The 27,255-nt window shown below is 41.3% G+C and overlaps 1 protein-coding gene across 1 annotated transcript; it reads right to left on the reverse strand.

Moving 5' to 3' along the window:
- Window positions 1-303: 303 nt before the first annotated feature.
- LOC146032900 (vomeronasal type-2 receptor 26-like) lies at window positions 304-17,856 on the reverse strand. The gene is made up of 2 exons (XM_083158521.1): window positions 17,724-17,856; window positions 304-1,223 (listed from the first exon to the last, which is right to left on the reverse strand). Exons 1-2 carry the CDS (start codon window positions 17,854-17,856, stop codon window positions 304-306), a joined length of 1,053 nt encoding a protein of 350 aa, XP_083014647.1.
- Window positions 17,857-27,255: the final 9,399 nt, after the last annotated feature.

Raw genomic sequence — 27,255 nt, forward strand, 5'->3', positions numbered from 1 at the left:
CACTAGTGTGTGGTCAGGTGGTCATGTCTACTGTGATGTGTAATGTGAATTAGTACATTTCAGTAGCCATGCCTCTTCCCCATGAAGTACTGGAACTGTTATTGTAGCAAGCACAATCCTTACCTCTTACTGTATATTGGGTGAGGGGGGAAATATTATCTTTCTGGCACAGACTAGTTATGGCACTGGCTATTTAGCTTCAAAGCAGACACCTTAATAATTATTAAGAGATAATATTTATTAGACTTAAACAACATTCTGATAACACAAATTCCATTAACATTATTTTTTTTTTACAGTACATTAAATAATTATTGAGACTTTGTTCTTTCCCAGCACAACTTTACTGGAGTTCAGTTCAGGCTTTATAAGCAGGATATACAGCTTTGGGAGAAATATACAGCCCAGAACCCCAGCACATGAGGCCAGTATAGCGAATATCTCCACAGCCACCGCGTCTTTCCCTTTGGTGCTCAGATAGGCTGGGATCATTGCAACCCACACACTGCAGAACAGCAGCATGCTGAAGGTGATGTACTTGGCCTCATTAAAGCTGTCCGGTAATGTCCTCACCATGAAAGCCAGAACAAAGCTCACAGCGGCCAGGATCCCCATGTACCCCAACATAGTGTAAAACCCAATCACTGACCCTTCATTACACTTAATGATGATCATTCCCTGGTAGGTGTGAGGGTCATATTCCTGGTAGGGAGGAGACACAGACAGCCAGACACCACAGATCAGAGCTTGGACAGAGGAGCACATAATGAGCACATAATTAGACACTTTGAGTGTGACCCACTTCCTCCAGGTACTGCCGGGTTTGGTGGCTTTGAAAGCAATGCAGACAGTGACAGTCTTGGCCAGTACAGAAGAGACAGCTGTGGAGAAGAAGATCCCAAATGATGTCTGTCTTAGCCTGCAAGTTATATCCACCGGCCGGCCAAGGAACAAGAACACACAGAAGAAGCTTAGCAAGATGGAGACCAGGAGAATGATGCTCACAGCCCGGTTATTGGCTTTCACAATTGGGGTGTCCCAGTAATAAATAAAGTTCCCTAATATAAATAATGTTACGGCAGAGAAAGATAAAGCTGCTACTGAAGATATTAGCACCACAGTGTCCTGCTCATAGGAGAGGAAGTCGTACGTCTTGGGAACACATCTCACTCTTCTCTCATCTGGCCACTCGTCCTCAGGACACCTATGGCAGATCTCACTGTCTGATATGTAAGAAAAAAGAAAATACATTTTCTTTGTAGCCAATTTCTTTAACAAAAATATGTTCTCTAACTTCCACATCAAATCAAACTCTAGACCAGTTGTTCCCAAACTTTTTTTAATCACGGCACGCTAGAGCATCAAAATATTTTCAAGGCACCCCTAGGACAAATGCTTCTTATCTAGAAATTCTGAAAAAAAAATATTAAATTAAGTACATTGTGTATATATGTCACAGTTATTTGGTGAGGGACAGGATATTCTTCTGTTTGTCCAAATATATTATGATTGGCAGCCACAAGCCCTGGTTTTGCCTTATACATTGGCCATAAATAATATGAAATGATCTTGGTCCACCAACCCAAGGCACCTGCAAGTGTTCTGAGCCACCCCAGGGTGCCTAGGCACACAGTTTGGGAACCACTGCTCTAGACCAATAACATCCAATCAATTTCACAGGACTTTAATATTTCAAATGTCTTCATCAAAAATCACGTCCTGCACGTGACCTATTCAGGGGGATGAAGGTTTGGTAGTAGTGGTTGGTCAACTAGAACAGGACAACATTGCCCTCTGCAGCACCCATTATAGACCATTTATTATGTCTGTCTTAGCTACAGCTACAGTAGAAGCTGATAGAGATGCAATAATAGCAAGTAATGCTCTATGAATGGCTACTACTGCGGTGCCAACAACAACAGCAGCATCCTGAGTAGAAGACCAAGCTTCAGAAACTGTCAGCTGATGATTACATGTAACCATGTGTAAATAAATAGGAAGCACTATAATATTTACACTTGTTGGACACTAGAGGAACTAGAGATCCAAAATGGCTGCTGGACAAAGTAGAGTTAGAAAGCAGGGAGGTAGAAAGAACCTTCCTTCTAGATCCGAAGACTGTTAGAAAACCAATGTCTATGGAAAATCCATTGTTTATTTCCAAATTTAATACATATTCAGATCAATTAAGAGAAATTATAAATAAAAATTACACAATACTTAAATGTGACAACTTATTGGCTCCACATTTAGAAGAAACACCTAAAATTATCTTCAAAAAGAATAAAACATTAAGGGACATGTTATCTCCAAGTCATTTTAGGAAGGAGATCATAGTGGACACAAGTGAGAAAACTAAGGGCTGCAGTAAATGTAAGAAAGGCAAATGTATGACCTGCCAACACATTAGAGAACCCAATACTTGCTTCAGCTCAACATATTCAGGGACATTGTGCAAGATAAAGAGTTATATTAACTGCCAAACCACATATGTTGTTTATCTAGTAACATGTGTGTGTGTGGATCCCAATATGTGGTCCAAACTATTCGTACCTTGAACACAAGGTTTCTCGAGCACAGAAGAAATATATTGAAGGGAGTATTAACTCACTCACTATCTAAACCAGTGATTTTCAACCTTTTTACCTTGCGGCACACTAAATAAGATTTTAAAATTGCCAAGGCACACCATGAGATCCCCACAGGGCAAAACACATTCCCCTTAAAGGAAAAAAAAGCAAACCTATTGGCCCCCATATAAAAAACAACCACACTGGTCCCCACAGGTAACAAAAATAAAATATATTGGCCATTTACATGAATAAAGAGACCAGCAAATAACAGTTGAACTGGTGGTGGCTATAAACTAGTTTGGGCATCTCCAGATCTGGGGGCACACTTGAGAACAGCTCAAGGCACACTAGTGTGCCACGGCACAGTGGTTGAAAAACACTGATCTAAACACATTAAATACAAACATAATGGGGACCCATGTGTTTTGAGTCTACAAGGGATAGAACATGTGGACCAAACATCTAGAAGTGGGGACCGATATGATAGATTATGTACTCGAGAGGCCTTTTGGACATTTTCATTGGGCACCAGATGGTCCGAATGATAATATCGAATTAAATAATGTATAGAAATCCTACTTTTTGATGTGTAGGATTTGAAAGTAGCTGAGATGTCCTCTTGCTCTCTTTCCTTATTTCTTTTCTTTTCTTCTTTTTTGTGGGTCAGGTGCCCCTTTCCCCTCCCCCCTTTCCCCTCCTCCTTCTTTTCCCCTCCCCCCATTTCCCCTCCCCCTTCTTTTCCCCCTGCTTCCCTCTCCATCCCCTTCCCCCCTCCTCTTGTTTGATGGATATATCTATAACAAATTATGGCAATGCCTAAAGTCTTCAAAAATGATCTAACAGCCATTGTTGGTTCTAACTTTTCTCTGGTGTATCATCCACAGTAGTCAGATCCTTTGATATTCTTTTATATTAGTATATAACAGCCATTAAAAGAAAATACTAACAAATATAAAGTTCTGGCTCTATGTGAAATAATCTGCCTAAGATTGAGACATCTAAATCATGTAAACTATCACTTCTCCAACTATGGATTCTAATTACTTTTTTAACAATATCTGTATTCCCATTTTTTGATCACATTTATTTGCCTTTATTTGCATTGGTATTCAGTTAGAAGGGTCATCATAATATATGCACACTTGAACAACATATTAAGGAAATATAAATGCTGCTTCCTTTTGAGAAATGTAATTAATATTATGGATGAATTACTAAAACTAGAAAAATATTGAAAATGTTTGGCTAAAGAGTATATATGAACTTTCTTCGGTACTTGTTTCCTAGCACGGCCACAATTGCAGACGCGATGCCCCCGATTTTCCCATTGAAATGCATTGAAAACAGTCAATATTGTGTCGGTCGCGTCGTATGCGGCTAAAAAAGGCTTAAATGGTCCAGACGCGATGCCCCCGATTTCCCCATAGGGAACAATGTTAAATGCCTCAATGTACCCGCGATGCCCCCGATTTCCCATAGGAATCAATGTTAAATGGCTCAATTTAACCAAATCATCATAAGGAACAATGGTAAATGGGCCAGAAAACCTAAAAAACACTCCTGAACCGTGAAATGTCCCCCCAAAAGTAGTTGACGCCACCCCACGATCATCGCGAACCCGAAGCGTGGCGAGGGGCGGCGGTACGCGTCCTCCGACCTTTTCATACCCCCACTATCCACGTCGGCGTGGAGTTGAGAACAGAATAGTGTGGCGAGCGCAGCGAGCCACCGAGCCCGAAGCGTGGCGAGCGCAGCGAGCCCCGCCAGGGGACGCGGATACCTTCACAGGTAAACGCGTCCCTTCGCAGGCTTCACAGGTATCCGCATCCGCTCGCCACGCTTCGAGCTCGGTGGCTCGCTGCGCTCGCCACACTATTCTATTCTCAACTCCACGCCGACGTGGATAGTGGAAGTATGAAAAGGTCGGAGGACGCGTACCGCCGCCCCTCGCGTGCTCGCTGCGCTCGCCACGCTTCAGGTTCGCGTTGATCGTGGGGTGGCGTCAACTACTTTTGGGGGGACATTTCACTGTTCAGGGGTGTTTTGGGGGTTTTTTGGCCCATTTACCATTGTTCCCTATGATGATTTGGGTAAATTGAGCCATTTAACATTGATTCCTATGGGAAATCGGGGGCATCGCGGGTAAATTGAGTCATTTAACATTGTTCCCTATGGGGAAATCGCGGGCATCGCGTCTGGACCATTTAAGCCTTTTTTAGCCGCATACGACGCGACCGACACCGACACGATATTGACTGTTTTCAATGCATTTCAATGGGAAAATCGGTGCCCCCGATTTTTCCTCACGATGCCCACGATCATGATCGTTGTGGCCGTACTAGGAAACAAGTACCCTTTCTTCTTTATTTTTGAAAATGGATACTACTATAAGGTGGCAAACTTTAAAAAAAATACTGCTGGAGGGCACTGATACATTTATTCCTAGAGTAAATAAAAGAACAAATGTCAAAAGGAAACCTATGTGGCTTAACAGCAAAGTCAAATTTGAAATACAGTAGCTAAAAAAATGAGGGCGTTCAAAGCGTTTAAACAAGATGGGACACCCAAATCATTTGCCGCATATAAAGAATGTAATAAGAAATTTTAAAATACAATCAAGATGGCTAAATCAGAGACTGAATGTAGAATAGCGGCAGATAGCAAATCTAATCCCAAAAAATTCTACAGTTACATAAACGGGAAATGGTTAAGCAAGGAAAATATTGGCCCAATAAAAAATAAGCAGAGTACCCTGGTAATACAAGGAAATGAAAATGCAGAATTATTCAATTAATTTTATGCCTCAGTATTTACAAGGCAGGAATCTTCAGAAGATCTCCCACAGATTAAATGCTCGGCTCTTGATTGCTCCCAAACTGTATGTTTGAGTGAGGAAATAGTCAAAAATAGATTACAGAACCTAAATAGTAACAAATCTCCTGGCTTGGATGAAATACACCCTAGGATACTAAAAGAATTGAGTTCTGTCATAGCACTACCATTATATCTGATATTCGAGGTTCAATAAACTCGGGGACGGTACCAAGGGACTGGCGCAATAGTACCAATATGGAAGAAAGGTAGCAAAACTAACCCTTGACCAGTCAGCCTTACATCCATTGTGGGGAAAATATTAGAAGGAATAATAAGAGATAGTATCCAAAATGTCTTAGAACAGGAGAAAGTGATAAGTAAGGCTCAGCATGGGTTCGTCAAAAATACATCATGTCACACTAATTTAATTACAGATGAAGCACCTCTCATTATTGCAGCCAGCTCGCCGTGGCAAAGGTTTTGGCAATTCCATTTTTTTCTTGCGCTCCTGTCCGCCAAGGGGCGGTGATACTCGCCATGCAATACAAATCGCCACCGCTGGACGGCTAATGCTCCACCAATCTAGCAATGGATTGATATTCCGATGGAACCCCGCCATTCACTAAGTGTAGTGCGTGTACACGTACTACCGTATGAAATGCTTGTGTGTCTTATCCCCGTGAACTTCTCTGCGGCTCCAACTGTACTGTACAATACAAGCAAATCGGCTGTGTAGTGTCACGGTCCCCTAGGCAAATAGTAACCTTCACGTTAACGTAGCCAATGTTGAATATTTTGAACACATGAACATTGGGACAGGGAAGTAGTGTAGAACATTAGGACAGGGAAGTAGTGTAGAACATTGGGACAGGAAAGTAGTGTAGAACATTGGGACAGGGAAGTAGTGTAGAACATTGGGACAGAGAAGTAGTGTAGAACATTGGGACAGGGAAGTAGTGTAGAACATTGGGACAGGGAAGTAGTGTAGAACATTGGGACAGAGAAGTAGTGTAGAACATTGGGACAGGGAAGTAGTGTAGAACATTGGGACAGGGAAGTAGTGTAGAACTAGTGTTTCTTCAACAGCGCTACGACTGCAGCTGAATGGGAGCACTCTACAGACTGTACACATCACCAGGTGGCGTAGGGTAGTGGATAACTGCACCGCTCTGCATGCTGGAAACCGTGTTCGATTACAGTGTCAATTTTTTTTATTTTATTGGAATATTTTTGAAAGTTATTTTTAATAAAACTAGACATAATGTACGTAAAATAACCTGTTTCCATAAAACCTTTTTTGTGCGATTACATGTGTAGGAACCACAGCGTGTGCTTTAGAACTGTATTACGCATTTTGCACATGGTGTTGGTACTACTATTGCTCCTTCCCTGAGCCAGATGAATTGAATCAGCATCATGCATTGCTTTATCAGTGAAAAGTCTTCCAGGGAGGGGGAGGGGAGGCGGGAGTTGACTTGAGCTGATTACATTACCTAATCCACAATGTTAGTGTCTGAGACACTCCCGTGACTCAGGTTTCTCTAACAGCGCTACGACTGCCTCTGAATGGGAGCACTCTACAGACTACACACATCACCAGGTGGCGTAGGGTAGTGGATAACTGCACCGCTCTGCATGCTAGAAACCCGTGTTCGACTACAGTGTCAATTTTCTTTTCTTTTTTTTCTTTTATTGGAATATTTTTGAAAGCTATATTTAATAAAACTAGACATAATGTACATAAAATAACCTGTGCCAATAAAACCTTTTTTGTGCCATTCCATGCGCAATTATGGTCACAGAAATCTTTTCTGTCCGCAGCGTGCCGCTGTGTCAGGTTCGCCGTGCTGGGAGGAGAGAGGGTCATATGGACTGTGTAGCACCTGGATCCTGTCATTGTCCCAGTTGTCTATGCGTCACCCTGTCCCAGCGAGGACAAAATCAGAGAGTACAGTGCTTAGAGTACAGTGCTTACCAGCTGTTGACGGCCTTGGTTGGGTGGTTCCAGGGACTGCAACAGCTGGTGGTGCTGAAGGGGCTTGTTCAGCCCCATCCCGACAGGGGGGGTCTGCTGATTTGCCGGCACTGTGTGAAAATTATAAAACATATTGGCACCCCCACAGTAACAGATGGAGCCTGGCTCATCCAAGCAGGGGCTGGCAACATTTTTGCCAGCCCCCTCCAGCCACCAGCTCCCACTGGAGACACATTCACAAGATGCATGCGCACCCCATGGCAACGGAGTCCCCCACGTCCCCGCCGCTGCCGTTCCCCCTCGCTTCCCCGATCCCCCCCTAACCCTGCCAATCTCCCTGGAGCAGAGATGAGCAGGATGCCGCTGCCCAGCCACCAAAAAGGATTGGGACGTGCGAGCAAAGATGACAGGGGCTACATCTATATCAAAAACATTATTCCCCATAGCAAGCAAAGACTTACGAGATGCACTCGGCCCCGGGATCTCCACATTTGGGGGGGTCTGCCATTTGCAATGGTGGCGGGTCTGTTGATTTGGTGGCACTGTGGAAAAGCAAAAAAAAAACTTTAGTTTTGTAACATTTACAGTACATTATTCAACAAACAGGCCACACAGGAAATCTGCCCCAAAATTTCTAAAAAACAAACTACTGTACAGTACACTAGGGACCAGCAGGTTCCAATGGGCCCCATAATGATACCCTGCCTGCCCATCTGAAAAGTTCCCAGAGGAGCATTACTGGATCATGCTGTACTGTAGTTACAGTAGTCTCCTATATTATGCAGGAGACTCCCTGAAATACAGTAGCAGCAATCTCCCTCTCTCCCCAAAGAGTCTAGCAATCTCCCTGATTCCACCAACAGTAACACACATTACTGCATGCAGTTGTTAAATAAATAAAATAAAAATATGAGGTATAGTACAGTACATTCAAATGGGGCTATGTATTACCGACTACTATATAATCTCCCTGAAATTATATTTCTAAAGTACAGTACAGTAGTGTACTGTACAGTACTACTGTACAGTATGTGTTACAGTATGACACCACATCTTCAAAAGTCAAAATCCATCTTTGTGTACAGCAGGCTACTGTATACAGTATGCACTGCAATGTTCTGTATTATACAGTAGCTAAGAATACTTACAATGGAGGTGGCGCCTCTCTAGCTGCATCATCCTGTGGATAACTGTAAAAAAATATATACATATATATATATATATATATATATATATATATATATAGAGAGAGAGAGAGAGAGAGAGAGAGAGAAGTGGTGCTGGTAACTGGCACTCCATCACTGATGAAAAGTGAATGTGCCCTGGTACCTTCCTGAGGTTGGACCAAAGTCCCCTTGTATATATACAGTAGCTATGTTAGTTGGCACTCAGAGAGTGCATACTCATCCAAAAAAGTGCAAAAAACTTTAATCAGGCAACATTTCGGGCAGCACCCCGTTCTCAAACCTCTCCTACAAGTTGGAGAGGTTTGAGAAAAGGGTGCAGCCCCGAAACGTTGCCTGATTAAAGTTTTTTTGCACGCGTATGCAGTCTCTGAGTGCCGCCTCACATAGCTATATATATATATATATATATATATATATATATATATATATATATATATATATATATATATATATACAGTACTATATATAGTACGGTACAGTAAATCTGCCACAGTAATGGCTTATAGTAGTACAGTACTGTATACAACAAAGCCTTTAGCATATTGTACACCATGGCACAATAATGCGTGCACCTCTGAATGCAATGTGCCCCAGTAATCACATTTAATCAACCCATGTCAACATGCATGCAAATACCACATGGCAATGAGCATGTATTGACCACATGGCAACAAGCATGCAATCACCCTGTGGCAACAAGCATGTAATGACCACATTGAAAGCAAATACTGTAGGAAATCCCCTGTGACAACAAAAATGTGATGACCACATTGAAAACAAGCATGTAATGGCCACATGGCAATGAGCACATAGTGACCCCATGGTAACAAGCATGTAATGACCCCATACCAAGGAGCACATAGTGGACCCATGGCAAAAAAGCATGTAATGACCACATTTAAAACAAATAGGAAATCCCCTGTGGCAACTAGCATGTAATGAAAACATTGAAAACAAGCATGTAATGACCACATGACAACGAGCACACAGTGACCCCATGGTAAAAAGCATGAAATGACCCCTTGCCAAGAAGCATGTAGTGACCCCATGGCAACAAGCATGCAATCACCCCATGGCAACAAGCATGTGATGACCACATTGAAAACAAATAGGAAATCCACCATGGCAATGAGCATGTAATCACCACATTGAAAACAAGCATGTAATGACCACATGACAATCAGCACGTAGTGACCCCATGGTAACAGGCATGTAATGACCCCATGCCAAGAGCATGGTGTGGACCCATGGCAAAAAGCAAGTAATCACTACATTGAAAACAAATAGGAAATCCCCCATGGCAACAAACAGGAAATACCCTGTTGTATTGAACAATACTTATTTCTCCTTAAGGACGTCAGAAGTCGGGGGTCCTGCCGGACAAGGTCGCTCCAGCGCCTCTGGAGGGATCTCACTGTCCTTGTCCTCTGGAACCACTCCCTAATGGCACGGCTTGCCCCCTGGTAGGCCTCCACCACTTCCCTGTTAGAGGCCAGTGGTCTGTCCCACCACGGCTGTAGGGCCCAGCTCTTCTGGGAGAACTACAAGTACTACTTGTACTGAGAGTACTACTGTACTAGTGTAGTGCAGAATATGGAGAGACTAAAATGGCGCACCCTTGTGTGTCATGCAAGCATTGCATCCTGCAAGCCAGTGAATAGCGAAAACCAAAACAATGAGATGCATTAGCATCCATGCCATGCACATGCACGGAAATCTACTGTATACTGTATAGGAAAGCAGGATTTGTTGTGTATTAAGTACTGTACACTGTAACTGACCTACTGTACTGTAGATGTGTTGAAAAAAATGGTCCCTTTATGAATCGAACTCAGCCATACTGTGCTGTACAACCTGCAGAGAGGCGTGCTTATCCACTAGCCTACACATCTGATAAGAGCAGCCAGAGCTTCCACTGAGATGCATCCTAGAGCTATTCGACCAAACCAATGAGATGTATTAGCGTCCGTGCACATAGCAAGTTATAAAATAGTGTAATGATACGCACTCAATGTAATTGTATTTATTAGTGTCTTTATACAGTACTGCTTACTGGACAGTACAGTACAGTAGTAGCAAAGTAGTTCTTGCGCTACAGAGCTTTTTAATACTGTAGTCACTTCATGCACACGCAATACGGTTTCTTACTCTAAAGCTGTGCAGCGCACATTTCACGCATGCGCAGTGAAGGTTTCAAAAAGTGACATCTGGTGGATGATCACTGGTATTGCACTCATCTGGTAACGCCACTGCCAATCGCCAAGCTGTTAAAATGTATTGTGACACCTTTCGCTGTGTTCTGCCATGGTGGATTGGCGGTACAATCGCCATAGGTAGGATGAATGAGAGGCGCTCCATCTGAAGCTTCTATGAGGAAGTCAGTAGGGAGCTCGATTTAGGGAAATCTGTTGATGTAATACTGCTTGAATTCACTAAAGATCATAAAAGGTTATTAATGAAATTAGGTAATTTAGGTAATTTAGGGTTAGGAGATACAATTTGTAATTGGATTAAAAACTGGTTGCACAGTCGTGGTAACTGGCATACATTCCTGCTGGTGTAAGTGGAGCCCCGCATGGTTCAATATTGGGACCCACCTTATTTAATATATTCATTAATGATACTGGAAGTGACATAGTGAGTAAAATTTCAATGTTTGCGGATGACAAAAAATTGAGTAAGGAAATTAACTCAGGAGAGGATGTGGCAATAATACAAAGTGAATTAAATGAATTGCAAAGGTGGGCTGAAAAGTGAAAATGCAGTTTAACATTGATAAAGTGCATGAAGGGTTTGTGAGACACCTGCCCGGATAGAGGTTTTAGGAATAATGGAAGTTCCTGGGGACTTGACACCATGGACTGGTAGGAAACAATGGGAGAGTGCATCAGCTTTAGTATTTTTGGAACCAGGCCTGTAGGTAATTATGAAATTGAAGTGAGTGAAAAACAAGTCCAACGTGCCTGGTGTAAATTCAGATGCTTAGCCGACTCAATATATTGCAAGTTTTTTATGGTCTGTGAATCCGGTGCTCCTTCCAAACAATGCCTCTACTCTTTGAATGCCCATATGATTGCCATCAACTCTGTTTCCTACATCATAATTAATCTCAGCTGGGGAGAACCTTTTGGACTGGAAAGCACATGGATGGAGCTTAGTAGACTGATGATCTTCCTGAGAAAGAACTGCACCCACTCCCATTTCCAAGGTGTTTAATTTGATGATCAATGGCAACTGTGTATTAGGGTGTCTCAAGATGGGTGCTGACACAAATGCCTGTTTCAGGGCTTGAAAGGCTTGAACAGCTATAGGTGACCATTTGGATGGATCTTCCCCCTTCTTTTGTCAGAGTCACAATAGTAGAGACCAAATCTGAAAAAGACTGAATGAAGCCTCTGTTATAATTGGCAAATCCCAAGAACCTCTGTAACCTTCAGGTTATTGGGCTTAGACCAATGGAGGATGGCCTGCAGCTTCTTTGGATCCAATGAAAACCCTTTTTACATTATCCTAGGAATGATAACTCAGGTAACTCAAAGTCACATTTCTCAAGTTTTGTGTAAATATTATTTTCCCGCAACTTGAAAAGAACCTGTCTGACATGGGAGCAATACTGTTCAAGGGCCTCTGATTAAATAAAAATATCATCTACTATAGGTAGACTCATAAAACATAATTAAAATGGTCCTGAAATACTGGGGGCATTAGAAAGACCAAAAGGCATGACAAGATATTCGTAGTAACAAAAAAAGGGGGGTAACTGTTAGCCTTATGGCCTAAAGTTAGAAGGGCGCCTATTAGGGTGGTTTTGTCAAGCTGCGCCTACTAGGGGGTGTCAAACCCCTAAGAAAAGTCTCCGTGAAGGGGAAAGGAAGAGGTGGAGCGCTACAACATGAATAATTGGTTACAATAAATATATGTAAACATGAAAAATATTTTGTCACATCCACCATGGCGTTTACCCAAATCCCCTGTGCTGTACTCAGGCCCTAGGCTCTCTAGCTGCAATTATAAGACCATGGCACTAACCTCTGCTTATGTCCCTGGCTCCAGTGGGGTACATGAGTCCGCGCTATCACAGTGTGGTGACACCGGCGCCGTGTGCTCTGGTTCCATGCAGGGTATGAGTGGCGTGCCGCCATGTGTGTTTGTGCCTGGTTAGCTCTCTGACTGAAAGCCGGCGTTTGCGCAGCTGCATATAATCCAGGCCGGCTGAAATATGTCGCCCTCTCTGGTGGGCGCCATCTTGTTGGTTCCCTCAGCCTCTCCTGTGCAGCTCCGCCTCCCCTGTCAAATTGCCTGACCTATCGCTGCACAGTCCACCTGTTAAGTACTGACTGGCCGGGTGAGACCGGCAGTCAGTACAATGATGTCTATCCCTAAGCATCATTGCTCCGGTCTGGCTCTGTAGTTTTCCACTACAATCCTGAGCGTCTTCAAGGAAGTCATCCTGCTGATCGTCAACTGCTCCAAGTGCCACGGACTCCTTTGCCACCAATGAGAATCCAGCAAGGTTAGCCCTCCAAAGGGGTCTCACCTTGCTTCACATTCCCGATGGTTATTTCCACGGTCACCTCTGTCTGCAGCTACAATCTCACTCAGCAAGGACAAGTCTTCTTCATTCATTATCTTCATTATTTGTTTATCCTCCAATCTTCAATCCAATCTTCCCATCTTCAATCCAATCATCCAATTCTCAATCCAACCATCCAATCTTCAATCCAATCATCCAATCTTCAATCCACTCATCCAATCTTCAATCCAATCATCCAAAATTCAATCCGATCATCCAATTCTCAATCCAACCATCCAATCTTCAATCCAATCATCCAATCTTCAATCCACTCATCCAATCTTCAATCCAATCATCCAATTTTCAATCCAATCATCCAATCCTCAATCCAATCATCCAACCTTCAATCCAATCATCCAATCCTTAATCCAATCTTCTAATCTTTAATCCAATCTTCCAATCCTCAATACAGTCATCCCATCTTCAACCAATCATCCAATCTTCAATTATCCAATCCAATCCTTTTATTTATTCTTCAACTCTTCAGGCAATATTACAATATTCGGTACTTATGTAATATCTGGGCTCCCGTTTTTCTTTTGAGACCGCGTCCGCTCGCCACGCTTCGGGCACGGTGGCTCGCTGTGCTCGCCACACTATTTAAAATAAACTCCATGCGTAGTTGGATAGTAGGGGTATGAAAAATTGGGGTGCATTTAACATGGGAGCCCAGATAATACATAAGTACCCAATATTCTTTCAAGTACCAAGCATCATCACATTCTGCAGTAACATATTGCACTATGGACTTTATATTTGCATATCTGCCATATATCATTTGTGCCATCAGTATCATTGTCTTACAATACCTTTATTAAGCCAAATTAATTTTATCCTATTTGTTTCACTCCCTTCTGTCGTGGATGCAACCCCCTTACGTTAAAGCACCCAGCCTAAGTTACTCTGCAGCTGGTGCTTTTAAAAGCGTGACATATTTAATATGGTAATTAAAAAATTATTATAATTGCGTGCAGTTGCACTGGATATGGCATATAATGATTGACACATATATTACACAATTGCAAAGAATAAAGAATAATCTATATATTAAAATTGTACATTACTAATTAGTCTGGGTCTGATACTTATTTGGTCTGAAGTCCCGTTTGTAACCCTTGGAGTAAGGAGACAGGTGTAGGAATGTCCTTGGGTCAGTCCATATAGAGCTGTGAGATACAGATGGAGCGGGCCTCGCTCTTGCAGGGGATGGCGGAAGATTCGCCATCCGTCATCCCCCACCAGCCACCATCGCCGCCATCTGTTCTGCGAAACGGGACGCGCGCGCATCTCATGCGCGCGCGTCCCCTTCCGACGGCGCTTCCCCCGGGTCCTCGCCAGCTTGTCGGTGGTCACCCGGGGTCTCCGCCGCCTCCCCGCTGTCCCACCTAACCCTGTACATCTCCCTGAAGCGGAGATGGACAGGGTTCCCGTCGCCCCGCCGCCCGGAAAATGAGTCGTGCATATCTCAGTCAGATAGTCAGATAGAGCGCCTCGCCGCTGGCGGATCGCCAGTGGAGACAATCTTGCGATTTGTCAGCAAGAGGGAGGCTCTCTCCATTTGTAGATGGGCCCATAAACCTTGCCGGATTGTTTTCATGCTGGAAGAAGAAATAAAGCCCCTGTTTGGAATCTGGGGAATCCTCAGCAATGATGCGGAACTGTAATCCTCAGTGTACAGGTGGTGGTATCCCGAATTGGTGTAACAGCTTTTTAGCCCAAGTATTGCAAAGGTGAAATTGGTCTCCAAATTGGTTAGGAGGGAGGGTTGAAATCAGACCAAGGATGCCCAATAAAATCAGCAGGTGCTCCCTGACATGTTTCGCCGTCCAACTGACAGCTTTTTTACGCAATCATAGAGGTAATGAGGTTGTAGTATATCAGCCTTTCCTCTGGAAAATACATCTGAGAACTCTGAGTAAGCTAAGGGAACATTCTATGAAACTGCTATGCAAATATGGACAGGAGGCAAAATACATTTGGAGAGATTATGGTCTTTGAGCCAAGGATGACCCAGGACTAATGGTACAGCTGCACAACAAGTAAAAAATAACACTATCGTCTCGTAATGCAGAGCACCTAAGTGTAGGTGAAGGAGAGGAGTCTATTGAGTAATTAACTCATTAGAAAGGGGATTACCATCAAGACCTCACATAGTGATAACAGAGGTAAGTTTGAGCTGAGGAATTTTCAAAGTCTATGCCAGGAAAATATCAAGGAAATTACCAGCTGCGCCACTGTCAATAAATGCCTGTAATGAGGAATTGCAACCATCAATTGAGATACAGTATGGGCAGGAACTAACAGAGAATTATGTGAGGATACAAATTGGTGGCCTAATTGGACCTCCTCAAAATTCACTTGGTCAGAGAGTTTCCCTGCTTATTAGTACATAAATGGGCAAAATGTCCCTTCCTGTCACAATACAAAAAAAGCCCTAAATTTTGCCTCCGTGTCTTCTCCTCTGGAAAGATCCTGAAGAGACCTACCTGCAAGGGCTAGTCAGGATCCCCAGAGGAAAGACCAATACTAGGGCCAGAAATGGCAGCACTTGCCCTATCTCACATCTCCTTTCCCAGAAATGTAAAAAATATTTTCAGTCTCCTAGAAAACAGTCCAGGAGGTTCAACGTCGGCTCAGCTGGAGTCCCCTGAGTGATCGGTGAGGCATGAAAAAGATCCTCCTGAGACTTAAACCGCAGGGAAATATTCCTGAGCAGAATCCATAATACACTATATTTCCCTGTGGATTTTTTTTTTTTAAAGGGCTGGTAATAATATTTGCCAGCGCTGGCTATGAAAATAGTATTAAGACAGTTCACAATAATATTACATTTTATTATAAAACAAATATTATAAATAAAAAAAAATATAAAACATAATAATAACAATGACATAACTATATGTATGACTTGTGCTGCTGAGTGACTGAATTTTTTCAATAAAGTCTGAATTTTTCCAACTGAAAAGAAGGAGAGCGTTATGTTACCATGCCACGATGATCCATTATATGTGGTCTGGAGAAACTAGGGATATAGCTGATGTCCCAGTTGGTGCAATTTGATCTCCAGAAAACCCAAAGTGCTTTATGATTTCAAAAGCTCACGGGTCCTGATGGCAAACCACTTGGTGTCCTGGTCATATTAGAAACAATGCTGAATGTCCCAAAAGTGCTTGTATTACCAGTTCTTTGTGGTGCTCTAGATTTCAGGATGCTGTTACATGGATCAGATCGTGATGGTACAGGTTTAAGGTGGTGATTTATATGGCTCAACGCGTTTCCCCAGATATGTACCCGGCTTCCTCAGGAGCAAGTATGATGTTTGAATTCAAAGCAGCTCAATATATACCTCTCCACTAATTGTAGAGATTGTAGAGGCAAATCGCATGTGAACTTTATTAAATTTATTAAAATCAAAGGAACCGTCAAACAAAACATTTATTTTCCGCTATACTGACAATGAGGCAGTCCTAAAGAGTTTATTTTACTGTATCTATACAAAATATATATTTTATTTCTCAATAAATATCCATACACATCTGTTTTATACATTTTAATTGCCACTCTCTGTGAATAGTTTGGTCACATGACCCTGAAATACTGTAAGAACGCTTCCATTGGCCGCACTATTTAACTAATAATTGCCAAGAGTCTGGTGACAAGCGGTATCATATAGTCTCCATGGCTTCAGGGGGCACTGCTTCCACCACACTGATTGATCAGGGAGCCCCAGTATCGTGGGGTGCGGATGAGGTCACCATCGACCACAGGCTGTGTGTCTCTGGTTTCTAGGTGACATCTCCTCTTCCAGAACACATGTTCCACAACACGTGACCGGCAAGGTGCCATGATGCTGATGCGCCTCTGGTTGTTATGGTAGCATCCCTTTTCTAGATCATGTGCTTAAACACATGTACAAAATTCATGGCTGATTGAAAGACTGACTGGATTTTTCACATTTGCTCATATACTGTATACCAAGATGAAGCACATCAATTACATATATCTTCAAATCATTCATGAATTATGATTTGGATCATATTATTTATTTACTAAAATGTGGATGTTATTTACCATATATCGGGCAGACAACAAGACCACTACATGTCCATTTTGTGGAGCACCGTCGATATATCCTCAAAAGTTATATGAAGCACAGTGTATCTCATCACTTTAAAACCCAACATCAGAGTGATCCAAAAGCCTATTAATTTTAGGTCTAGACAAAATTCCTCAGACAGTTAGAGGAGGTGATAAAAACCATCTACTATGTAAAAGAGAAGTTTATTGGACATTAAAATTCAATTGAATCCAGTTTATTGATATTTTTTATCCTTTTTTATCGTATTTTCAAATGTATTGAAATGTTGTTGCATGTTATTTGAGGTACCATATCAAACTGTTATATTTATGTATCAGATTAAATTATGTTTAGATTTTTATGAAATATATTGTATGCTCTTTGGTCTGAGTGTAGGGCTCCATCACAACCACCCTTTTTTGTTAATATAAGGTAACATTTACATTTATCTCCTAATGTATCCGGAATTCTAGCTTCAGTTACTGTTATATGTTTACTCATCCTGTGTATAACAAATCCCTACCTGTCACATTGGACATTTCTCCCTCAGAACACGGGACGCAGTCATAGCAGCAGACATGGAATCCTTCATTGGAGGCTTTTCTGTACCCAGGAGAACATCTGTCATTGCACCGAGATGTGGGGACCTTGTACATGGAGAAAAATGTACACAATTAATGGTATCCGTTCATTAGATCTACAGTGTCTAGGTAGACAATCAAATGGTTGACAACTATTGGTCGACAAATAAAAAGTCAACAAGGTCAAAAGGTTGACATGGTCAAGTGGTCAACATGAAAAAGGTTGAAATTAGTTTCTCATGATACTTTTGTGTAAAAAAAAGCAACTTGTTCATACAATCCACATGGGCATATAATTAGATTATGTTAGTGTGCCGAGGCACCATGCCGGAAGCATGGCGAGCATGTGAGGACACGCGGTACACTTATATGGTGTCCATGATGACCCATGTTAACATAGTCACCAAAAAAACCAGGACATAACAGTTATCCTCCATCATAGGACAGAAGAGTTATTCTCCATCATAGGATAGAAGAGTTATCCTCCATCATAAGATAGAAGATTTATCCTCCATCATAGCACAGAAGAGTTATCCTTCATCATAGGACAGAAGAGTTATCCTCCATCATAGGACAGAAGTGTTATACTCCATCATAGGAAAGAAGATTTATCTTTCATCACAGGACAGAAGAGTTATCCTCCATCATAGGACATAAGAGTTATTCTCCATCCCAGGACAGAAGAGTTATCCTCCATCATAGGATAGAAGAGTTATCCTCCATCATAGGGCAAAAGAGTTATTCTCCATCATAGGACAGAAGTGTTATACTCCATCATAGGAAAGAAGATTTATCTTTCATCACAGGACAGAAGAGTTATCCTCCATCATAGGATAGAAGACTTATCCTCCATTATAGAAAAGAAGAGTTATTCTCCATCATAGGACAGAAGAGTTATCCTCCATCATAGGACAGAAGAGTTATCCTCCATCATAGGACAGATGAGTTATCCTCCATCATAGGAAAGAAGAGTTATTCTCCATCATAGGATAGAAGAGTTATCTTTCATCACAGGACAGAAGAGTTATCCTCCATCATAGGATAGAAGAGGTATCCTTCATCATAGGACAGAAGAGTTATCCTCAATCATATGACAGAAGAGTTATCCTCATCATAGGACAGATGAGTTATTCTCCATCCCAGGACAGAAGAGTTCAAACATTTTTAAAAACTCTTCCTTGTAACAAACTATATTCAAAATACTGTGATTCTTTAGAAAGCCATATACTGCTAGCTTCTGAATTAGCTTGTTGCGGTTGTGTTGTTTGTTCTGTGTTGTGTGCAATGTGTTTTCAACATGAGTGTCTTCTGAATGAAAGGTAGAATGTATTGTTTCACATGATGTTTAATATATTGTGTTGATGAAGGTGTCCAATTTACCTGAAAAGGACCTATGGGGAAAATAAATGAACTATTACAGGATAATCAAAAATGTGCACTATATTTTTTAGGATAGCTTTCATTTTTCTTGACTTCTAGTAATTACACCAATATACTGTAAGTAGCTGAATATGACTATGTCAGTGTAAATGATTGCTGCTTTTAAAAAATTAGGGAAACTCTAGGATCTAAAAAGAAATATTTTTTGGCAAATAGCCCTCAAAGCAGCTTAAATAAGAACATAAGATAATTTGGGCGATATTTATGAGGATGGGAAGTACTGTAAGCTACTTATTGTCATGTTAGAGGCTTGCGGCTCACCTCCCGTATACGACAAAGATGATATTTTAATTAACTATTACATTATTATTTTGTAAACAATCTTAATTTGTATGATTTTTATAACAAATATGGGGTTGAACACAATGCGGCACAAGCTTGGCGGCAGTGCAGGGTGCTGGCTGAACTCAGACTTTTTTTGAAAGACGTGGTTTTTCCTTGAAAGAGATTGAACCATCTGAGTTTGCCCGGAATCCCACACTGCTGCTGAACTCATGCGGCATTACATTCTGTACATGATACGTGTACTTACCAGACACCGATGATGCTTGGGGTTTTATTGTATCATTGCAATCAAGTCCTTCAGTGATCTCTGGGGGATTATTGTGTTTGAATTTGTTCACATAGGGTGGATTAGTCTGTATGTAAGGGCAACCACTATCACAAACACCACTAACACACCACTAACATATAGTACTAACACAAACAACACTAACACTCCACTAACATAAAATACTAACCAAACAACAATAACATAAAATACTAACACAAACACCACTATCACACTCCAGTCATACACACGCTCCTAACATGTAACACCAACACAAGTACCACTAAAGGCGTGCACACACGCAGCGATTTTACTTTCAATTTGCTTCCGATTTCCCCAGTTCCACTCCCTTTCGATTTGGCCTTTGCTTTCCATTCGATTTCACATTCAATCTGCACTTTAGTATTTACTATCGATTTCGATATCGAATTCAATTTGCATCCAAGGTACAGTGTGCACATTCGATTTACTGGATTGAATTCGATATTTCCTTGCCTGCACCGTCTATTTTTCTTTCCAATATATAAGCAAAAGGGAGCGCGCATAGAATCGAATGCAGATCTAAAGCATCTTAAAAACCATTCGATTTTTATATGATTGTGCTTCTATAAGCAAAATCAAATCGAAAACCTGGCAAAATCCAAGTGTGTGTACACCCTTATATATCACTAACATAAACACCACTATTATGGGAAAAAGTTTTTTCCCATCTGTAATTCTTTGGATTGTTTGGATTGTATTTTTTTTTTACAATATCTATCTATCTATCTATCTATCTATCTATCTATCTATCTATCTATCTATCTATCTCCCAAGGCACACACTACTAACATACAGTATATGACTCACACACACACCACTCACACACCACTAACATACTGTATACCACTATCGCACCCCAGTCACACAACTAAAACACACTACTAAAATATACCACAAACAACACTATTACACCCTAGTCACACACACTACTAACATATACCACTAACACAAATACCACTCACACAAAACTAACACACACCACTAACATATACCACTAACACAAATACCACTCACACACAACTAACACACGCCACTAACATATACCACTAAGAAAAACACCATCACACACTCCAGTCACACACACACACACACACACACACACACACACACACACACACACACACACACACACACACACACCACTAACATATATCACTAACACAAACACCACTAAAACACTAGTCACACACAACTAACACACACCACTAATATATACCACTAAAACAAACACCACTAGCACACACAAAACATAAACAATATAAACAGATATAAAACAGACAGTCTTTTCCCTGTCAACCTCCTGACCACATGCAATCAGCCTATGGTTCCTGTACTCAATCAATTATTAAGACAGATACCCTTTGTCATATAACAACCTGTTTTTAATAGGATCGATGATGTCTTACCGTTCCTTGTTTCCATGTGATTTCTCCTGGTTCTATATGGAAATTCTGGTCACCTTCTAGGGATTCATTAAAGGTGATCAAGTGTTTTACATCAAACACATATAAAGGCCCAGATTTGTAAATGACCCAGTTTGCTAGAGACCACTTAGAGGGCAGATCTCCTCTCTCATTAAAGGTCATCTCATCTCCAGTAGGATCGGTGTAATGAAGGTTTGCCATAAAGTGTCGCTGTCATAGGGGGGAAAAAGAGTACGGTAAAATAGTAATAACATAACTTGGTGGAGATTACTAAATATGCGCCTGCTTAGAGCGTGCATTGGATATAACTTTTTCGACATTATCCAACCATTTGTTGAGATGATTGCTCTCCCTTTCAATATAAGTATTAGAATCCGTTGGTTTGGTATAATTACATGTGATGAGTTTATTATCATGTATTTTTATCGTCAAATCCAAAAAATTGACACATTCTGAACTTATATTAAATGTAAATTTAATATTTAGTGTATTGTCATTATTTAGTGTAATACCTTAATACCTTAATGACAATACATCTCAACAAATGGTTGGATAATGTCCCTAAAGGACAACTTCTACGACTAAGAAGAAATTGCACCCAAACTGAGACCTATAATACCCAGGCCAACAATATGGTAAATAAATTTGTTAGTAAAGGCTATGATAGGACCACACTGGAAAGAACAGCCACAGAAGTGAGCCTATTAGATAGAGGTAGCCTCCTGGATACAAAAAAAGTAGAAACGGCCCACTCAAAGGAGACCAATTTCTCTATGGCTTTTTGTACACAATATAACAGACAACACAAAAAGATAGAATCCATTTTTCATAAAAATTGGAATATCCTGTTAAGAGATGAAGCCCTCAAAAAGGTTTTACCTAACAAACCTAAATTCATTTATAGGCGAGCGAATACTATTAAAGATAAATTAGTCACCAGCGCATTACCCATGGATGGAAACAGGTTCCTCCCAAGGAATAAAGGCTTCTACCGATGCGGTGACTGTAAGATCTGTAAAGCCTGCCACAGCCCAAAATCCAAACTGGTGGAGCTTGAACACATCAAATCAAAGACTTCCTCACGTGTAACACCCGTTATGCGATTTATGCGATAGAATGCACCTGCAACCTCCTATATGTGGGAAAAATTAAAAGGCAGTTGAAAGTGAGATGGGCTGAGCATGTGAGAAACATCACAAATGGCGTGATGACACATCCTTTCTCAGCCCATTTGAAGGAAACACATGCGCAATCTACTAAGGGCATAAAGAATTTTTGTGGTATCTCTCTGGTAAAAGAGGATTGGAGAAATAACAATAGAGATGCGAGATTGGCACGCAAAGAAATGCGATGCATCTACGACCTAAACACACTGAAACCCCATGGGTTTAATGCTGAATTTGAGGTCAAGTGGTTTCTGTAATGTTAGGAATATTCCACCTTTGTAATTTAAGAATCCTGGTTCATATAGAGTTTTATATACCACGCTCTACTAAAATATCCTCACAGACATTTAATGTGAATGCTACTCTTAATGTATTTTTTGAGATGAGATTTTTGTATTTTTGTATATATGTTAGATTATGTATTTCTGTATCATGTACATGCACATGCACTTTGTTAAAATGAAAATCGGGTAGCTCATATGCATAGTCTAAAAATCCTTTCCCCTGGTGCAATCACTATTATAACTATTATACTAATACAAAAGACGCTATTGTTATGTTTACATCATGTGACAGGATGCTGTCACAACACATCTTACTGTGCGTCCAGACCACGTGATGTTTGTTTACATCACATGGTCCGCTCTCCAGATAGGCTTTGTAGCCTCTGACGTATTCACGTCGGGACTGGATATGGTCACAAAGATCAGGTGACCGGATCGCCGGAGCTTACTGCCGCAATTTAACTTATCAGCACGATCCCGGATCCGCGGGACGTGCTGAGGCTACATTAGTTAATTCTTTTAGCTGCGACACATTATCCATATGGCTCTATTCAGCCTTTTATATACATATTTATTTTAGATGACACGCACCGCCCCCGCAGTCATTTCCGGGTAATTACCATTTCCGGAAGTAAAGGGGATAAATACCAGGGTGCACACACTATACACTCCACCTTGAAAAAGACGCCTGGAGCGTCAAAACATGTTGGAGGAGTGTTTTTAGAAGGCCACCCACGATTCCAAGGACCAGGTTGAGACTGCAGCAGGAGCTACCCGGGTTTCATTCATCTTCCTGTTGTTTTATCCCTGATCTTTACGGTACGAGGCTTGGCCTGTCATTTTATTATCTTTGTTTTTGTAAATAAAGCCTCATGTTTTTATCATATCTGCACCATGAGGAGATGTTTTCTTTGTTGCATATGGTACTTCATCTGCTATGAGCAAAGATAGAGAAAAAGATACCTTTGCATGTTTGGCTCCGTTTTCCATCACGTAAGACAGTGTGAGCATTGTTTGTCTTGGAACTAGCAAAGATACCTTTTTATGTGTTCCCAAAGCGTTCTTCATGTAAGCACATGTAAGCTAACATCGATTTGAGCACAAGCTGGTGGTCCCCATATAAGATACCCAGATAGGAGTGTCATACACAGTATACCTGTAAGCACGTGTAAGCCATCCACATTGGGTTTTTGGGATCCCTTCCCTGGAATTAATATTCCATTAATTTCTTACATGAAGAACTGTGTCTGATAGCCTTTTTTTGCTGTTTCTCTTTCCCGTTCCCCATGTGGAGACTCAGTTCTACATCCAAGAAGTGACATCTTTGGTGAACACAGAGAATCATTTGATTGAGGCAGCATTATTTGACCTTCACGATATGAGAGGATAAGCAGTGCAGAGATCTCTAAACCATCCCTTTTCCCACTATTTCTAGCTATTCCCTCCCCCCTCCCTCCTAGTTTAAAATCTCCTCCAACCTTCCCACCATTCTACTCTCAAGCACCCCTGCCCCCTCCTTGTTCAGGTGCAATCCATCACGGCAATAAAGATGGCGCCTGACCGAGAAGTCCGCCCAATTTTCTAAGAACTCAAAGCCCTCCCTCCTGCACCAATCTCTGAGCCACACGTTTACTTTCCTAATCTCCCTCTGTCTCCCTGGGCTAGCTTGTGGCACTGGTAATATATCTGAGATTGTTACCTTAGATTTCCTCACCGGCAGTTTCTTGTCTAGATCCCTAAAGTCTTTTTTGAGTACATCCCATCTAGCACTAACTTTGTCGTTGGTGCCGGCATACACCAAGACCACTGGGTCTTCCCCAGCTCCTCCCAATAATCTGAAAAATAGAAAAATTATCTCCCAGCACCTAAGCGCCTCAACCCTTCCACATGTATAATACACACAAAATATTCCAGAAGTTCTTATGTTTATATGCTCAAATTGATGGGGCAAAGTTCCTCCTTCAAAATCTCTCCAATTGATATCATGCGAATGGGAGATACAAAGAAACCATCATAGCGCAAACAGATTTATTCACATACAATGCACAATCAATTAAAAATCCTCACACACAGGATTTCACAAGTACCATAAAAGATGGAGAACTATAGTCAAACAGTTCTCATAAAAGCAAGTTAATAGAAGGACATCCACTTCAGATACATCACATAAAGAAAAGGAAATGTCAATTGCAAGTTACCAGATGGTGTGGAGACTCAGTGGGCCACTGAAATCTCACATAGGCAGTATGCACGACTCTGCGCTGGTCCTGGACCTCTGCAGCTGGTCACCGGGCAGCGTGTCCTTCTCTTCACTCCTGTACCTGGGGTGGGTTCCCTCTGATTCTCCTTCAAGGGCCAACGCGTTTCGACCACGTCCGTGGTCTTTTTCAAGGCTTTAGGAATGTCCAGTCTTTCCGTCTCAGACGGCGATATTTAAAGTTCCAGGTTCAGATTGTCCCTCCAATGAGGGGAACAGAATCGTCCGCGTCATCGCGCCTAGCGTGATGACGTTTCCGGCGGTCACGTGACCCGCTCCTGCTGGTCCGTCCACTTGTTAATAAAGCTCTGTAGCGTGTAGGCAATGTATCCAATGGCACATTGGGAGAGAACGAGGAAAAGTTCTTGATACGGACAGAGATCACTATTCCAGTGATCTACCTTTTGCCAAAGGTACATAAGGACCCCAAAAAAAACCTGGGACGCCCCATCATGGCGGGAATAAACTCGGTCACCGCAAATTTGTCCGAGTTCATTGATCATTTCCTGAAACCCTTAGTGTTATTGAATGACTCACATCTGCAGGACACGGGAGACGTCCTTAGGTTCCTACCCATGGTCCAGTGGGAGGAAGGGATGTTTCTCATGACTGCAGATGTAAAGTCTTTATACACTATTATTGAACACAAAAGAGGTGTACAAGCAGTCGCTGACTTCTTGGAAAAGAGTGATATAGACCAACAGGCAAAAGAACTTATCAAAGAGGGGGTGTTATTTATTTTGTCAAACAATTATTTTCTCTTTAATGGCACATTTTATCTACAACAAAATGGTACTGCGATGGGCACCAGGTTCGCCCCTAGCTATGCCAATATATTCATGGGCAACTGGGAGCTGGCGTATATTTGGCCAAAGGAGAGGCATGGGGCGAACCTGGTGACCTGGAAGAGGTACATAGATGATGTGCTTTTCATCTGGCATGGAGATAGAACATCGTTGGATGCTTTCTGCACTTATTTAAATGAGAACACCTGGAACATTGAATTTTCTTTCAATATTAGTACTACAAGTGTAGATTTTCTGGATTTGACTATCTTTCCAGAGAATAACAAGCTATGCACCAAAACATTCTACAAACCTACAGATTCAGGTACTTATATTAATTATGACAGCTGCCATCATTCTAACTGGCTTAATTCCATCCCAAGCGGCCAGTTAAAAAGGATTAAGCGTAATTGCACAAGTGATGCCACATTTAAAGAACAAGCACAGGGTCTTACCAAAAAATTCTCTGATTGTGGATATCAGAAAGACCTCATAGAGAGAGCAGCCATACAGGTTGAAGATACGGATAGGCTAATGTTGTTAACAAAAAAACCTGAGGAAAGGCCCAATAACAGCAGATACGAGTGGGCATTCACCTCAGGGTACAACATACAACATAGAGAGATGGAAAAATCATTTCGCAAACATTGGAAAGTACTGAAAAAGGACCCAGTACTCAAATCAGTATTACCACAAAATCCTGCTTTTATATACAGAAAAGCCCCTAATCTAAGGGATAATTTAGTAAATAGCGCACTTTTTCCCAAACAACGGGAGGGTCATGTGAGAACAAAAGGCTTCCACAGATGTGGAGTATGTATAGGATGCCGAGGGATTAAAGGGGAAGGTGCCAGCAAAATAGAAAAAGTGACCATTAATGGGAAGGAAGCCCTTATCCAGGAATTTATAACATGCCACACCAGCAACATAGTGTATATGATTAAATGTACATGTGAATTAGTGTATATAGGTAGAACCTCCAGATCTTTGAAGATAAGGCTGGGGGAACACCTACGGAACATCAACAAGGGTGTGGAAACTCATGCATTATCCCACCACTTCAAAACAAAACATAACTGTTCCACTAACTCGATTAAAAGTTTTGCTGGGATCAAACTCATTAAAAATCATATGAGACATAAGGACACCATATCATTATTAGCAAAAAAAGAAATGCAACTAATATATGAATATGGAACACTGATACCTGGTGGCTTAAACTCGGATTTCGAGTTAAACTGTTTTTTATGATTTCTTTCCCCTTCATCATTTCTTTTATATATGATGCACCTGTCACTTTAAATTCAGAGTACTGGAATTTTTTTGTCTCTGTCTTTTTATGTATTTTAGAGTATATTTATATATGAAATATTTTTATGTTGTAATTTATATATTTTTCTCTATGTCTGACTCATAGAATCAAAGAGTTTGGAAAACAACAAAGGGTTGTTATGGCAACTAAAGGAAAGCACCCTGTAAGATGGTAATAGGAAGCGGCGATCACGTGACCCATATCATGCGGGCGT

Source organism: Crinia signifera, chromosome 1 (genome assembly GCF_055691185.1).
Source record: "Crinia signifera chromosome 1, ASM5569118v1, whole genome shotgun sequence".
Taxonomy (NCBI): Eukaryota; Metazoa; Chordata; class Amphibia; order Anura; family Myobatrachidae; genus Crinia; species Crinia signifera.

Bases quoted from the DNA above. Each gene is read 5' to 3' on its own strand.
- LOC146032900 (XM_083158521.1), bottom strand. From the start codon at position 17,856: ATGTACAAGGTCCCCACATCTCGGTGCAATGACAGATGTTCTCCTGGG. The intron at 1,224-17,723 runs GTAGGGATTTGT...CTTACATATCAG, and splicing joins AGAAATGTCCAATGTGACAG to ACAGTGAGATCTGCCATAGG.